Genomic DNA, 17,505 nt, shown 5'->3' with positions numbered 1-17,505 from the left:
CAGTTTATTTAATGTAGAAGCATAAACAACTGAGACACTTTTTAAACATTTTCCCCTACTCACATCACCATTTCTAAATGCAAAGTGTCATCACAACAGTAACTAAACTCTTGGCTTTGTTCCCTTGTAGAGACAGGAAGAATTACTCTGTTTTGGCAAATCGTATTCATATCATACAACATGTTTTAGCTGAGGGAAAAATGATTTCTTGGGAATGAACAGCTGAAAGATGATTACTGGCATTATTTTCAGCACCAATAATACCAGTAATCATCTTTAACAAAATTACCTACACTAACCCTAATCAATTATTCTAAACATCTGCCAAAGTGTTCTCACTAATAAATTTATATTCAGCACACGTAGAATGTTATTTATAGCACTTAAGATGGACTCCTTGAACCTGAATTTCTCATGATTTTTAGAGATGATTATTTCAGATGTCTCAAGATCACTTTACTGTAACACTACCTTAAAAGAATCTTATTAAAATGAAAAAGATAGTAAGAATCAGACACCATTCTCTGCTACATTTTATAAAACCATCTTTAGTAATATTAACACCAGCAGAGAAAACGTAAACCACATCATTAAATTTGTAGTGACCTGATTTTTTAACTAAGAAATGTGGTGAGATAAAACCTAATGAAAATTTTAGCAGTTACGTGGGTTCCAAATACTATCAGTATTATAAGTTACTTTAGAAAATTTAATCCTTTAACCTGTTATCTTTTTTTCTTTATTCAGATCTACTTGCAACCACTGATATTCATCAGTGGCAAAAGCTGCCCAAGGAGGTCCAGGTTTTTTCAGCCTGGCCTTTTCTGGCTTCCAACTGTTCTCCTGCCCCATGTGGTCAGTCCACTCTAGCACAGATGATGCTGTTATTTGAGGATCGGCTATCACCCCAGATTCCATCCCCAGTGTTCCATAACAACCTGAAAGAAAAAAAAAATCTGATTTCCAGATATGAAATTAAAATCTATATAAGCTTGTTTACTGCAAACTATCCTACCTTCAGTCAACACCACTACACTAGTAATATACTGTAATACAGAAACGTCAAAAATTAGGCAAGCATTTCCTAGTCTGTGTATTATCAGAAATGTATAGACGTGTATTCACAAACAATACCCCCTAGATTAGTGGCAACACAATACCCTCTCTCCCAGGGAGACTGTTCTTATCACCTTCAGGTGTTTTGCTCAGATGTAATATTCTCCATGACCTCAACCCCACCTGCCTTGCCTCTTCTCTTGCCTTATTTGTCTATATAGCTTTCATATTATAAATAGTATACATTATAAGTAGTAATTTACTTATTCCGTCATTACCAGAAAGTAAGCTCCAAGAAAGCAGGATTTTGTTTATTCTGTTCACTGTTGTTTCGTTAGGTCAAGACAGTTCCAGACAAATAAAAGGCACATAAACCTTCTGCTGAATGACTAAATTCTTCAAATTCAAAAACCACCATTTTTTAGGGAAGCTGCCCCATCAGTATGAAACCTCTACTTTATTCCAGTCATCATACTGGTAAGCACCTGTCTTGCGACCTAGCATGACTGTGAGACTAACAATGTGCAAGAAACAGTGACTAGCAATATTTGATGCAGCATTAATAAAACGAATATTTTACAAATAATTATTTATGAAGTCCATGAGAGGCTTACCACTTGTCTTAAATGTAAAAAGACTTGTAGATAAGTGTCCCCTGAAAAAGAAAGACTTTGTTGGTGACACACAGCATACGACTTTCTCACTTATAAAGGACAGAATGAATTTCTGTATCCAGAATAAACAACTTTCTCTAAAAATACTAAGTTCTTAATTTCATACATTACTCAAGTGTATCGAAATAGCATTTAATATGTATGTATTTCATTTCTTTTTCATGCCTGAAGTTTTCTGTGGCAACTGCTTTTGGTAAAAGTACACTGAGATGTATTAACTGCCAAATTAGGCTCAAAGTTTCCTTGGGTAAATAGAAAAACAGATGACTGCTAACAACATAGATTGAATCTGTTGCAAGAAACCAACATGTCTAAGTTTCAGTATTACACTGCGGCGCTGCATTCTACAGAGCAGGACAGAAGGGTGCGCTGGGAAGAATGGTGGCTGTGACAGCAGGTCTAGGACTCTAAGGAATGCGCTGAGAAAAAATCATCAGAGTATATGCCTGCTTTTAGTTCAACACTCAAGTATCCCAAGAAGATGCAGCCTGTCCTTATTTTTATGAGGGAGTTCACACACAAAAAACTCAAGGATCTAGATAAAGATCATCTAGAGGAAACCAAAAAACCAAAAGAACTGAAGTGCTGTCACTATGCCAGCAACAGGCAAATGCCTGCACATGTGCAGCCTGCTCTGTAGTCAATGAGTAAAGATGGTTTTCACAGGGGAAGGAGTTGTAAATAAAACAATGCAGACATAGATAGTCTAAAAAGTCTAAAATATTTACTAACTGCTCTTTTACAGAAAAAGTTTGCTGGCTTCTGCTCTACACTGTCCTGTGTGGACATGGTCTTGTTTTCTTAATGAGGGTCTCTGAGGAGAAGTTGGTTTCAATGAGGCTTAGAACTGTTTGCAGGACTGAACATATCCAAGAGTGAATGTTCACAAAAACAAATGACAAGTACTGCATTTCCATGTAATGTTTCAACTATGCTTGATTTTAATGCTTAGTCTATGTTTCTAAAAGTAGCAGAACACTGTAGAGACAGTGAAAATACATCTTCTTGGGATGTCACTGGGATATATAATGAGTTTAAAGTAGCTGACTCTAACTTAAAGTTAATTCATCCTGGGTCATGCAGGCTATAGAGTAGCTATGCCTTCTGAGCTTTAAAATAAAGATTTATCAATGGACTTCTCTAACTCTCACTCCAGATTTTTCAGCATTTAGAGAAGGATCAAATCATGTTTCCAAATGGTTACCTTTTTGCTCAAAGTTTGTACCTTTTTGTACAGCCAAAGCTGTACAACCTTGCCTGTTTTCTTCAATATACTCAGACAGAGAAAAATTCTATTTCATTCACACCACTAACAGTGATACAGCTTTGGTCTAAGTAGCACCTAAGCGCACCCTAACCTGGCATGTTTATGATAAATAGCACATATACTTACACCACAGATGTGACGTTGTTTGCCAAGGAACTTTCATAGTATGGGATACCTTTACTAATTACAACACTGATCTGGCCACCCAAAATGTTTGACACGACTCCTGCATGTATGCCAGCCATGCACAAGGGTGAGGACTGGAAGGCAAAAAGCAAAGATGAGTTAATATTTTTGATAGCTTATAGACAAGACACACTTCAAGAAATTAGTTCATCTGAGTGGTTTTCTTTCTAACATGGGGTAGATCACAATGCAATTAAAATAACAGGTTAGCAAAAGAAAAATAATATTATAGGTTACCAGAAAGAAATATTTCCCTAGACAATAAAGTCAGTATCAAGATACATAAAAGATAAACATCTAACGTATATGGAGTTTAAAAAAAAAAAACAAAAACTGTATCACAACTTTAAGATAAGCCTATGTTCAACTTACATCTCTATATCCATGAGGGATTGTTCCAGATATCTCAATAAAAGGAAGCAGACAACCAGCTGGGCAGTACTTACTGCAAAATGAAAACAAGTTAAAGGGTACACAGTGCTCTAGTTTCTAGGGGAAAAAAAACAAAATATATCACATCCATTTTTTTAGTTCAATGAAAAAACTATAACCTTACCACCCTGAAAGAACTACTACCCAAAAAAAGACCTTTCAAGCTTTCATCCATCCATACACAAAATATATCTAACCACATATGTTCAAAAATTACCTCATATTTGATACACTTGCTCTAATTTACTTCATAATGGATGGCAGATATATTTCTATTTTAAGATCTACTCATTTTTTTTTAGATAAAACTAAGTTTTTACCAATGTTCAACTGATCAAATTTGTTTTAATAAAATGTCTGGTATGTATTCATTTATTCATTCAATCATTAGCTTATGCGTTAACTACTGAACACATTTACTTGAAAGGTCCCTGTCCTCACTGAGCTTATTACATGGTGGGGGAAAATATTTAACTAATACTTAACTAATCAGTTTATGATTGTATTATGAAGAAAAGGAACTCTATGGCATAGTTGGGATTAATTTAATAAAAGATGGTCGATAAACTTAGTAAGTGCTAGGTAGCAAATAATGCACATAAGAGCCACTGTTATTCTGATTTTATAGATAAAGAAGCTGAGAAACTGGTGTCACAGTCACATGGCTGTTAAGTGGCAGATTAGCTTGGGAGTGTGCGCTCTCGGGCAAAGCTCTGCACTGACTTGGCCAGGGATGGAGATCTGGGGAAGGGAAGCTCAGCAGAGAAGTGATGGAGTCACAGGAGGAAATGGAGGGAAATGTATTCTAATCAGGAGGAAGAGGATGCCCATGAAGCAGGCTGGCCTTTGTGTATCTGGGACTGAGGATGATCAGCACAGGCAGAATGTAATGAGCAACGGTAAGGTTAGTTTGAGAGAAGGCTGAAGAGGTAGATGGGGGCCAGAGATCACACAGGGGCCCTGAGGGAGCAGAGGGGGAGTCTGGAATATACATTTAAGTAGAAGGGGGAAGTCAATCAAGGATCTGACAACTTATATACATGATCCGAGTCATGTTTTAGAAAAGAATATTCTGGCTCCTGGGAATAAAGAGGTTCGAAGTAAGGAACAATGAGTAGAGGAATGAGGCATTGATGTGTAATAGTGCAGTAGTCCATGGGAGAGATAATGGCAGTGTACATGTGGATAGTGACAATGGAGTTGGAAAGTGGAGGGCACGAGATACTCGAGCCTCTGGCAAGGCTGTGTGCCATACACTCATGCCAGGGTTGCCTCTGCTGACCGGGAACCTCCATGAGTGCTAATGACACATACATTCCATACAGAGAGATCTTTTTTGAAGACATGATAGAGTTTCTTTTGGGGTATGGTAGCAAGCTTGGGGTAGGTGGTTAGTTTAGTGAAATAGGTCTTAGATGATGAGAATTATTTTACTAAGCAGAGAGTACAGCAAATTCCAGGTGAATGCTCTAAGAACTCAGATAATAATCCAGAGTTGTTTCAACATGAGATATTAGGGTGAGATTAGAAAAGTGTTCCAGGACAACTTGTGAAGCACGTCAAAAACCAGGCTAAAGAATCTAGAAGTAATATGAATGGCAGAATAAAGCCAGCAAAGGTTTGAAATATAAAATCAATTAAAAGTTAATCCTAGTCTAGGCAAGATAAAAGGGCATAAAGCAGAGAAACAGTAATGCACACCAGGGAATTCTACAATAGCCTAAATCATCTTCCTTTTCTTGAGGAAATACAAATAGTTTTTCTATCTTTATTAGCAGTTTTGCCAGATTTAAAAGTAGAGTTCATTGCTCTTTCCAAAGTAGATTAAAATTATGTTTTAATACATCCAAAGAGGTAAATATTCCTGGGCCTCTGTGGTGGCCTAGAGGTTGTCTTAGTGCTACCACTATGGCAGCCGTTGGTGGAGACTTGAGTCTGACCCCGTATCAGGAGCTGACCACATGAAACAGCAAACCTCCCCTGTTTCACTTGCTGCTCCCCTCAACAGTGTATTTCAGTGGATCTGCTTATTCTGCTCCCAACTGTCTCTGGTGAATCCTCTCACCACCTACACCTCTGATCCAAACCCCAGTTCTTCTATGTAAGTAAAATTTAAAAAAAACAAAGAGGTATATTACACTTTTGAATCATACTGTGTTGTAAACCAATGCTGACTTTTAAAAAAAATGTATTTAAGTTATGTTTTCATTGTGGAAAAGACCCAAATGCAACAATTAAAAAAAAATTAAACATGGAAATTCAATGGTCTTAAATATACTGATTTATTGAACTCTTAAGATTAATATACTTAGCATTAAGTGTGAAATGTATGAAAAATGTCATTTAAGAAAAGTTATAATTATGGTCATACCTGAACTCAGGTTCCAAAAAACTTGCTGCTGTGTCCAAACAAGTAATTAAATCTAAAAAGAAAAAAAAATATATATATATATATATGCTATTTATTTCTAAGTTATTTTCCTTGTTGAAACACCAATTATTTCCAAATCCCAAATCTTTTTCATATGGATTATAGTTCTGCTCTTTAACCCCCTCATTTCACTGCCAACCCAGTGCTAAGCATGACCCCAATAGCACACAAGCCCAATTTCACTCTGTTCAATGTCCTTAGATCCCAGGCCCTGTGGCCTGACGTCATCTTATTTTTCTTCCCCTTCGTCACTCTGAACTTAAACATAATGTCATCTGCCATTCCCCCTTCTAGTCTTAGTTATCCACCCACTCATACTCCCTTACCTATTTTAGTTTAATTACTCAAACACTAACTCCTCAGTAGGGGACTATTATGCTCAAACTATTCTGTTTAAAATTGCAACCCCTTAACTTCCTAATTGCCTTTTTTAAAATTTATCTAACATATCATCTAACAATATATTTCTTATTCATATTGTTTATTTTCTTACACCTCTTCCCATCCTACTGGAAGTACACTTTCTATTTCTTTTTAATCTTCTTGATTGCTCTCTCTAGGGCCTAGAACAACACCTGGTCATATACACTTACTAAATATTTGCTGAAGAAGAAATGATCACAAGAACTGGCAAACGTGACTTTATATTTCATTAAGCTTTATTTAATCTATCAAAGCAGATGTATATAAAAAGAAACATCTACTTTGGGGAAAAGCTCTCAAGAAAAACAGCTTAAAGTTTCTTAATATTCTGCTTAACTGATGTTTTTGTGAATTTCTAAAGGTCAAAGTCTATAAAGTGACTTTCCCTATCTTTAATCTTCTTGTAGCTATCTATTTTGAATTCTTACTTTTTCCAGGAAAGCACTCTGAACTCCCATGGAATTTGAAAGCAAGGCCATGTCAATTACACACATTTATTTGCAAGGCAGAATCCAGAACTTTAGTCCTATGATAGTGTTTAGTAGTGCATGGACCTATAACCAAAGCCCTATTTTCATAAGGTATAGCTGTATTTGACCACCTTGCTGCCATATGGCTTGAGGTAATGAGGCTAGCTGGCAATTTTCTGGAGGTCTGACTGACATGTTAGAACACACAGGTACTATACCTTTTCATTCTTGACTATTAATCTTTGAAGTTCAGCTTTTAATTTAAGAGGCTAGAGAAACTCTTTTGGTGGCAAAAGAAAGTGGAAAATCAATTCCTATTACTACTGTACAAAGACTGCTGGGAATAAGTGAAGCATAGTAATTTAGTTTGTCTTTTTCCTAGTCAACCATGTAGTAAATCTTATCCACTGTAATACACAAGAAAACCCTATGTGTTGGTTTTCTTGTGTATTACAGGACAAAGGACAAGTGGGCTAAATAACTGCTACTCAGTATCTCCTCCATGGACAGAACTAGTAGCAGCTACATTTTCTGGGAACTTATTGGATATGCAAACTTCTGAACACCATCTGCATGTACAGGGAATATGGTGCAAGTTCACAGGTGGTAACTATGGAAACTACAATGATGTAATAAAAAAAGGCAACCACCAAAATAATATACATTATTATTTTATAATATACAATACATACATTATAAGAAAAGCAGCAAAAGAATACACTCAGTGGGACTACATCAAGTTACAGTGCTTCTGTACAGCAAAAGAGACATTACACAAAACAAAGAGACCCCACTGATTGGGAGAAAATTTTTGCACACAATGCTAAGGACAAAGGATGATCACAGAGATATACAAAGAGCTGATGAAACTCAACAAAAGTGAACCCTTTCAGAAAATGGGCAGAAGAGCTAAAAAGACACTTCTCCAAAGAGGAAATGCAGAAGGCCAACAGGCATATGAAAAAATGCTCAACATCACTTGTAATAAGGGAAATGCAAATTAAAACCACAATGAAATACGACATCACACCAGTGAGAAAGGTTCGTCTTAAAACAACTAGCAACAACAAATGTTGGTGAGAATGTGGAGAAAAAGGAACTCTCTTACACTGCTGGTAGGAATGCAAACTGGTACAACCACTATGGAAAGCTGTTTGGAGGTTTCTAAAACTGCTAAAAATGGAGCTTCCATATGACCCAGCAATCCTACTCCTAAGTATCTGGCCAAACGACACAAAAAAATTGATTCAAAAGGACACCTATATCCCTATGTTTATTGCTGCTCTATTTACAATAGGGAAGGTGTGGAATCAACCCAAATTTGTAAATATAGATGACTGGATTAAGATGATGTGGTACATATACACAATGGAATATTACTCATCAGTGAAAAAGATAAACTCATGCTTTTTGCAGCAATATGGATGGAGCTGGAAGGGATCATGCTTAGTGAAATAAGCCAGAAAGACAAAGAAAAATACTGGGGAAAAAAAAGCAACTGTAATAAAGTAAAAAGGAAAAAACAATGAACTATATACCAGAGACATTTTACAGGGCTGGAGAGGGGAATGGAATCAAAACTGGGGTGGAAAGAGTACATGAGACTATGGTGATACATGGGTGAGCTGGTGGTGGGAAGTCCATGGGGATTACAAATGAGATGAAGAAATGCAGAAAATGAAGAATATACCAAGTAAAGAGCACACATGCCTGCAGTCTCTCCCTCTCATTCCTAAGGTATTAAAATGAAAAACCTAAAAAACCATTAAAATCAACAAGGTGCTTTTTTGGGCTCTCTGCCAATTTGGGATGAAACATATGGCACAAACTGAATGGTCTCTTAAGACTATCTTAAACAGATTATAAAAAGTTGCTTATGTAAACTTTTTCTCTACCAAAAAACTGGTAACATTTTTGCTCACTGGCACCGCTGTTCTACAAATTAACACCAACATATGGATATTTTCTGCATGTGTACTGGCAAACAGTACTTATATTCATTTGTATGTATATAAAGAAAAATCTAAAGTTTTGCATATAGATCTCATTAACAAAATCTTACAAAGTAGTTCCCAGATACAACAACAACAGAAATTAGGAACACAACAGAAAACTAAAAATAGAAATGTGGCTAAGTGCTGTACTAACAAAGAATTTTGTAAAACTGCTGTACAATTAAGGTAGCAATCAACCTAAGGAATTCATGCTCTATTTTCAAAACCAAAGCATTCCATGCAGGAACAAAACAACTACCAGAAATTTGGACTCAAATAGCAAAATGCTCTCTATTCTGCCTTATGTTTCACTTACAAGTTGATATATTCTGACATAGGGTGGAAGAAATGGAAAATATTTGCAAAAAGTGTGGGTAAAGAATGTGACAATCAGGGCCCTCCCTGGTGGTACAGTGGGTTAAAGCACAGCACTAAGAAGCTAAAGTCACTTTGGCATGAGTTCGATCCCCGCCTGTCCGGGAGGTGATCCACATGGGGCGGCAGACCTCTCCTGACCCATCACTGCTCAGTGTACTTCGTCTACCTGCCTGTTCTGCTCCCTACTCTGTCTTGGGTGAATCCTCTCACTGCCCCTGCACTTCTGGCCTGTACCCCAGTTCTGTACGCACAAATAAATAAATCTTAAAAAAAAAAAAAAAGAATGTGACAATCAGAAAATTTTATACTATTGGTTTTAGTTCTTAAAAAAAAGTTTGACAAAGAGCAACAATAAGCCTATGAAATGGGAATTTTACCCAGACTCTGCTACTCAAGTCTTCAGTACTTGCTGAGTCTAAAGGGTCAGCAGGCAATGTGTGAACAAATATTTATGGGTTTCAATTAGGGAGTGTGATAATATCTGCACTGGATGATTTTATTTCAGATGAAATTTGAAGCTACTATTTTTCTCCTCCTAAATGAAGGCAAACTTTAGTCTGACCAAAGACCACCACAATAATCTGGATTAGCGAACTCTACACACACACACACACACACACACACACACACACACACACACACTCACAGAATGGCCTTCAAATAACTGAAACGTTTTCTCCCTCAAATTTCATTAATTTGTCACACACACACACACACCCCTCACAGAATGGCCTTGAAATAATAGAAATGTTTTCTCCCTCAAATTTTATTAATTTGTCATTTACACAACTATAACCATTTAGGGATACATTTTACTGCCAAAAGTGCAATGCTTCACTCACTCTCCACCTCAAGTCCTGTGCAGATAGATGCTTTCCCTCTTCCGTCTCCTAGACAATTTCATTGTAAATGGAGATATGTATTCTGATTTCAATGTCTATAGGCAAAATAACTTCACAAAAACAGTGCCCCGTAACAGCCTTGAAATACTAAGCTTTTGCTAGAAATTGCTGATGCTGAACAGATTCAAAACAGGGAATTTAGATCACTCACTTATACATTTATTTTATTTTCAAGTCAAGAAGTAAATGCTTTATGTTTCAGAATGAAGACATCAGCAGCCTGTATCATTATACTAGATGAAAAGATCTGTGTTACTGCATTTGGACCTCTGAGCAGCTGATTCTGCCTCTCATTAAAACCAGGATATTGGAATTGCTGAACAGTGGTTGCTTGTATGACATCTAGGGTTTATAGAGGCTCCACATAGATCTTCAATTTTCAAATGAAAATTTCAGATTCAGGGTGTACATTGGAAACTAATGAACTTATACCAATTTCTCTTATAATTATTATAAGTGCTGAGAAAAATTAATATGACTTGTCCTGCTACTCAATTGGGAAGCGGGAAAAACTGCTTTCATTGGTAGATACAACTTTCAAAAAAGGGGTTTAGAGGTGAACATTAAAGGAAATAACTAGTATTGGAAAAGACTGGAAACTTGTTCAAATATCATTCAATGTAGCAAAAATAAAAATCATGAAAACTAGACACACAAATGAAGTGGTCAACAGGTAAGGGTCCCAGGCACAATGGGCATTTCAGCTTTATCCAACAGCGCTTTATTGCATCTAATTTCTCTTATTACTACTTAAACTTAGATAGGATGAATCCCGATTCTTAAAAATGTTTCCTTGTTGTAGATAAATCTGGTTCTAAAGTCTTTTAAAAGAATTAAATTGGAATCTGGCCTGACTCTGGAGTTACATTTATTAACAAGACCTCTTAATTCAACTACATCTGATCCAGTCTCCTCTAATAGCTTGGCTACATTTATTCTTGCTTCTTCTATGCACTCTTCATGGAACAGTGAAGGTCTTGGTAATACCATTCCAACAGCTTCTGTGCACTCTCAGGGAAAGTTCCTCTGTTCAGTTGCTGTAACACCCTAGATAATGTCACCTACTCACCACACTCACCCCACCTCAGCTATGCTGGCTTCTGTTCTCATCTCCCAAACAGCTCCCCACATTAAGTCTTTTGCACCTGTTATTATTTCCGTAGTATGCTGTCTGCCTGTAACTTTAACCAGTCCTTCAGTTCTCAGCTTAAAAGTGACTTCACCAGGAGGGCTTTGATTATCAGTCTTCTATTTCCTAGCTTTAGCCATACTTTTGACATTTCTTTAGCCATTCTTACTATAACTACAAATAAATCCTCATGTATTTAATGTTTCTTTTCCAACCCTGTACTGAAAACCCTACGAAAGTGTGATCATGACTCTTATTTACTGCTGTTTTCCTGGTGCCAGGTACACAACAGGAAATGAGGCACTGAATAAAACATAGTTTTACTAAGGGTTTTTATACAAAATAATGAAAATCAATGTATCTTACACAAAAACTACAACTCTATCAACAACACATTATGACATTAATAAGTCTTTGTGAGAGTTGAACAAAGAAGAGGCTGAAGCAAGGTTTTTCACAATCTTTTCATTTCCAAATACCTTAAACTTTCAGCTAAGTTGCAAAGCTGGGGACATATAGCAATGTTCCTTGAAAATATTCATGGAATTCAGTATGCAATTAAGTTTCCTGGATGGAAATAAACTGAGGTTCTTAACCAAAGCCAACCAGACTTCAGATGAATGAGTCATTACAAGAAATTGTGACTGAAAGGCCACCCAAGAAGTAGTAATAAGAAATCCAACCAGTGTTCTCTTGAATTTTGCCAGTTCACCCACTTCAAATAAAACAAATGTTTGAGGGTATGAAAAAAGCTAAGTGTAATAGCATCCAAAATTTAGCTGAATATCTAGGATAGAATGCAGTGGAGAGGAGAGCTGTGACATAATGATCTCCCAAGATGACTAAGAGTACTGAAAGTGTTACTATAAAGAAGTAACAACATAATGGTGGCTATTTAAAAACCGGTGGAAATTACAATTCACCTAAACTATACAGCTATCTGACATATGTCTACGTAAGTCTACAACGTACTGATTCTGTTATCTGAGATCACTGCCAGTTCTTCAGAAACTACGCAGGATATTCAAGTTCAAGTTTCTATGCATCAAAGTTTGTAATTTAAATACCCAATATAAGAACCTTCTATCAAAAGTGAAGATACTTATTTCTGAGAAAACTTCCGCTTAATAAATAACAAGGGAAAAATATGAGCCAAAATAATTTAACCTGTTATTCTGACCAAAAAGTTTGAGAATAAGGGAAAAAAAAAATATATATATATATATATATATATATACAGTCCTATCCTCACCTACCAACCTAACTTTTAGGAAAGAAAACCAAAAGAGTGGAAATCTACCCCAACTTACTCTGTGTTTTCTACTCTTTTGATGAAGCGGGGTGAGGGTGAGTATGTGAGCATGTGTACAGTGGTGAAGTAGAGAAAATTAACTTTCCTTTGTGCCTTAAGACACCATATGTGTTATTATTTTGGTTCTCACAACTAACCCATTTTAAATGAGGGTCACAGAATTGAAGTGGTGTCTTTGAATTTAGAAATATACAGTGCCCCTTACCACACTACCTTAACTTTCTTGGTTTTTGTCAAAAATACTCATTTATCATGATGTTTAAGTTCTTTACTTCCATTATTCCATTCAAATGTGTTTTCTTTCTTATTCTAAGGGATTTTTACTATTCCAAATCTACTGATGAAGCAACATAGCTTAGAAATTAAGGGCTGGCTTCTCTCATAGAATACCTCTCTTTATCACATTTTCATACATTTCTTAAAAATAGGAAATACAGTGATTATCACAAACCCACCACAGTTGTATCAGATTGTATCACCCTCAGCATTCCCAGTGCCCAATATTCTCATGCCCAAGAGGTTCTTGACTGTCTTTTTCTCCTTTGCACTATAAAGTAAAAGTAAAATTTTAATTTCAAATGCTCAACTTAGTTTAAAATCACTGTGTAATGTCAAAATGACCTCATTTTCTAATTTAGATGACTGTTTTGCCATATCCTTATAGTAGCAGCATATCATAAATTTTCTCACCACAGCTACCCCTCATAGCAGAGAGGAATGAGTACTAAACTGTGAGAGACGTGTCATTCAAGACGTGCACTGCATTCTATCCTAGACATTCAGTTAAATTTTGGATGCTATTACACTTACTAGCTTTGCTTCAAAATTTTCCCCTTCAGAGTCTACACATCAACAATCCAGAAAATAATCTCATTTTTATTTAGTAATGTCTTAAAGAGAAATCTCCAGGTTACTTTTAGCAGTATGAAACTTTATTTATGAAGAATGATGACAGATCTTTAACAAAGTACTACAAAATGGTAAGCTATATATAGTGAAGTTTTAAACTGATATGAAACATTTCAGTGGCTGACATTATTTCTAAGAGTTATCTGAGTTGCAATCTAACGAAAGTGAAAAATCATGTTTTCTTTATTATGAAAAGGTAAGTATATGGACTTGATATAAACATTTTGATCTAATTTTGGGAGCTGAAACTGATCTAATTTTATTTTTCAAATTTATACATGTTATTGTTTAGTCTTTCTAAGCAAAGAAACATTTCATTTCTGCTTTCAAAACTTGTACTATGTGTCAACCATGGTATAAAGTGAAAATTACCTTGTTTATCTATAACAGAGTATGAGGCCAAAAATCCTCGTCCAGAAATATGGATTCCACTCATGAACAGAACTGTAATTTCATTGCTTTTTGATTCAATTGAATGGTTCATTTGTAACCCCAGACCACAGTATTTGCCTAGGAATGAAAGAGAAGCAAATATTTGGCATAATTAGTATTTACAGTGCAGATAACAAAATCAGAATATTAAACAAAACTGGGCAATTAGTATAAACTGTAACTAGAAAGCTTACCTATTAAAAAAATCACATTAGTCTGGAAAATAAATGCAAAGAAATACTTGTTCAAATGATTTAAAACTTAAAAATAGTACAGGAATAAATAATCTGATAAAGAATCAACATACAGTATAAATAAGTAAGAGATAAATTTACCCTTTAAAATAGTACCAAGGAATTCTGAAACATTTTTAAAAATTTCTTGCAGGAAGGTGGCTCACAATTAAATGAATAGTTGTTAAGTAGTCTTATTAATATGCTTCCTCAGGATAGCCCTTGATTGCTTATATCAGGACACTACTCAAATCTTTTTCAGTTTCCCTCAAGAACTTCTAAGAACAGATGGGCTTCTAATCAATCCCTTCCAGTAATCATATACAGTCATATAGTTGTAAGTATGATATGACAGCTCACTTTTATGTTTCCACTCACAGCCTCTTCCTTGAATTTCAGATGCATATCTCCAAGTGTCTACTCAAATATTTATCCCTCAGCACAGATAATAATTTTATAAGACAGAAAAAAGGTGAAGCAAAATATCAAAAATAAACATGTGTTTTTGAATAGATTCTAAAGTAAGGAGTTCCAAATGCTTTAAACTCTAGCAAGCCTCACTTAAGTAGCAGTAATGTATACTTCCTGGTACCATTTTTGAGTACTATTTATGATCTGGTGAAACAACAACACAACAACAACAAAAACACACACCAGAACTAGAAGGAAGCTTAGTTGTATCACAGGATGAACATACAAAAGGCAATTGTGTTTTCAAATTCTAGCAACAATCTGAAATGAAATCTTCTAAACTCCATAATAGTATTAAAAAAGATTAAGATATGTAAAGATACTTTCAAAAAGAGAAATTCAAAACTAGTTTACTGAAATTTAAAAAATGCTGCTGAGAGGCCCTCCCTGGTAGCACAGTGGGTTAAAGCACAGCACTAAGAAGCTAAAGCCACTTCAGCATGAGTTTGATCCTCACCCAGCCCCAGAGGTGAATGGCGTGGCAGACCTCTCCTGACCTGCCTGCTGCCCCCTTCAGCAGTGTACTTCGTTGATCTGCCTGTTCTGCTCCCCACTCTGTCTCTGGTGAATCCTCTCACTGCCTCTGCACCTCTGGCCTGTACCCCAGTTCTGTATGCATAAATAAATCAATCTTTTTAAAAAAATGTTGCTGAGAAACATTAAAGAACTAAACAAATCGTGGACTTGAAGGCTCCATATTAAGATGTCAATTTTCCCCAAACTGATCTGATTCTATCCAATCTTTATCAAAATCCTAGTTTTGTTTTTAGATAAGTTAACAAGTTGAGTCTAAATGTGTAGAGGACTATAAAGGACATACAAATGAAAACCCAAACAATATTAGAAAAGAAGCTGAAAGTCTTATATCACAGTATCATAACTCTTTCAATGCTCATGTCAACCACGCTTTTGGAAGCAACAAATTAAACTCTAGAAAGACACTAGAATATAGTCTATATTCAAAAGAAGAGATTCATCTGATTTTAAATATACTAGGAGTGGGATTAACAGTGTTATGAAACTTAGGAGATCTGATTATGTTCCTGACTAAGTAGAAGATAATGTAAACAACTGGGAAGTGTGAGATGGTTGAACAAATTCCCTCTTAGGTACTTGTCACTTAGAAGTGGGAAGTTATTTACTAGAGCAAATGTACATTAGTTCTGTCCACTTCTAATAGGGAAATGAAGCTAGTTTAATTAAAGACCATAATCCTTAAATCTACAAATTTTTTAAGGAACAGGTATAGATATCTCTTAACATTAAAAACAAAGATTAAAAATCTCAAAGGAATTAATCTTTTGGATTTATCTGATGAAGCCCCTGAATCTCCAGTCAATGATACAGGTTATGTGCTGGGGATTCAGTAAGAAAGTAAACAGAGCACTGCCCTCAGAAATCTTACTATAATTGGATAGGGCAAATGCATAATAAAAGCTTCTGAAGAAATCATTATAGTGTCTGAAAAAATTTTAGGCATGATATAATCATTAAATAACATCCATCAGTAGTGTTTCTTTAGAAAGTCAAGTTTCAAGGATCATTGCCTGTGGCTTGTGGGCCAAAGCAAACCAGCTGTAAAATTTAACTCCCTGACTTAGCGTAATTTCATGTTCCTTTTCAATGAATGAGATGCCTTGCCATGATTTCTTGTACACTGTGACTAACTTTTGAACAGATTTAGCATTGTTTTTAGCTGCTGCAAAGATTCCAAGATTTACTTGCAAAGAATAATGATAGAAGGGTACAGAGCTAATTTCCTATTAAGCAGTGAGACAATCAGCTATGTATGTTAAAAAGGGATTTAGCAATGTCATTAAGAATGGATTTGCCTTTCCTTCTAAAAGATAGTGTGACTAATCTAGGCTTCTCTAATACTATAAAGTCATTGTATAAAGTGATTTGAGGAAAGATGGCCACTTCAGTGTTATTCCTCATGAATACATAATAGATTTGGTAGCTGACACTCTAAAATGAATAAATCCCGCAAAGGAAAATGTACCTTTATACTTTGATTCCTACCTCATATTGTCATACATAAAAGTAAATTCTGAATGGACTGATGGTAATATGTGTAGGAGGAAAAACAACAAAGTATTTAAGGAAATGCCTTGAGAATACCTATGACCAAGAAGTAGAAAGAAACTTTAAAAGAGAACACAAAAAGTGGTAATCATAAATAAAAATTAATGTCATCAACACTGAAAGTAAGCTAAAAATAGTCGTAACTGTTTATCAAAAGATAACAATGAGGCAGAGGCAAAAATAAAAAGATCATGAAAAGAACGCAAAACCAGAATATATATAAAGAATTACTACAAAATAAGAAAAATGATCACCCAGTAGGAAAAACAAACACAAAAACAAAGAACATACTGAAGTGACTACCAATCACATGAAAAGAGCATAGTGTCATCAGCTGATCAGGGAAATGCAAAGCAGAGCAACAATGAGGTAGCAGTACATGCAAACATATGTCAAAAATGAAAAACAGTGGAGAAAAATAAGGAATAAACTGGCAAAACCACAAAAGCACTTGGCAATATCTACACATATAGACAATGACCCAGCAATTCCTCTTCTAGATAGAGAAATGTGCACTTGAATTCAGAAGACAGGTAACGGAATGTTCATAGCAATTAGTGACTGGAAAACACTGGATATATGATAGACATGCCTTACTTAGCATTAGGAATTTAGACTGTCTCTTTTTTTATATAGAGAAAAAAACTGCAATGCAGATCTTTTTAACACTACATCTTCAGTCCTTTGGAACATTTTCGTAGGAGCTATTTTTTTTTTTTTT

The 17,505-nt window shown here is 35.5% G+C and overlaps 1 protein-coding gene across 1 annotated transcript in view; it reads right to left on the bottom strand.

Moving 5' to 3' along the window:
- The window catches only part of DCBLD2 (discoidin, CUB and LCCL domain containing 2), a 62,790-nt gene that overhangs the window by 20,820 nt on the left and 24,465 nt on the right, over window positions 1–17,505 (bottom strand). The window contains exons 3-8 of the mRNA XM_004675260.2: window positions 13,936–14,073; window positions 5,987–6,038; window positions 3,556–3,628; window positions 3,124–3,257; window positions 1,671–1,711; window positions 723–938 (exon numbers count right to left, since the gene is read on the bottom strand). Of these exons, the coding sequence (XP_004675317.1) occupies window positions 723–938; window positions 1,671–1,711; window positions 3,124–3,257; window positions 3,556–3,628; window positions 5,987–6,038; window positions 13,936–14,073 (654 nt within the window). The remainder of the gene's footprint in view (window positions 1–722; window positions 939–1,670; window positions 1,712–3,123; window positions 3,258–3,555; window positions 3,629–5,986; window positions 6,039–13,935; window positions 14,074–17,505) is intronic.

This window comes from Condylura cristata, unplaced genomic scaffold (assembly GCF_000260355.1).
Source record: "Condylura cristata isolate star-nosed mole 26May11 unplaced genomic scaffold, ConCri1.0 scaffold00003, whole genome shotgun sequence".
NCBI lineage: Eukaryota > Metazoa > Chordata > Mammalia > Eulipotyphla > Talpidae > Condylura > Condylura cristata.
Note: the sequence above shows the minus strand (reverse complement) of the source record. Positions and strands in the feature narration are given on the sequence as shown.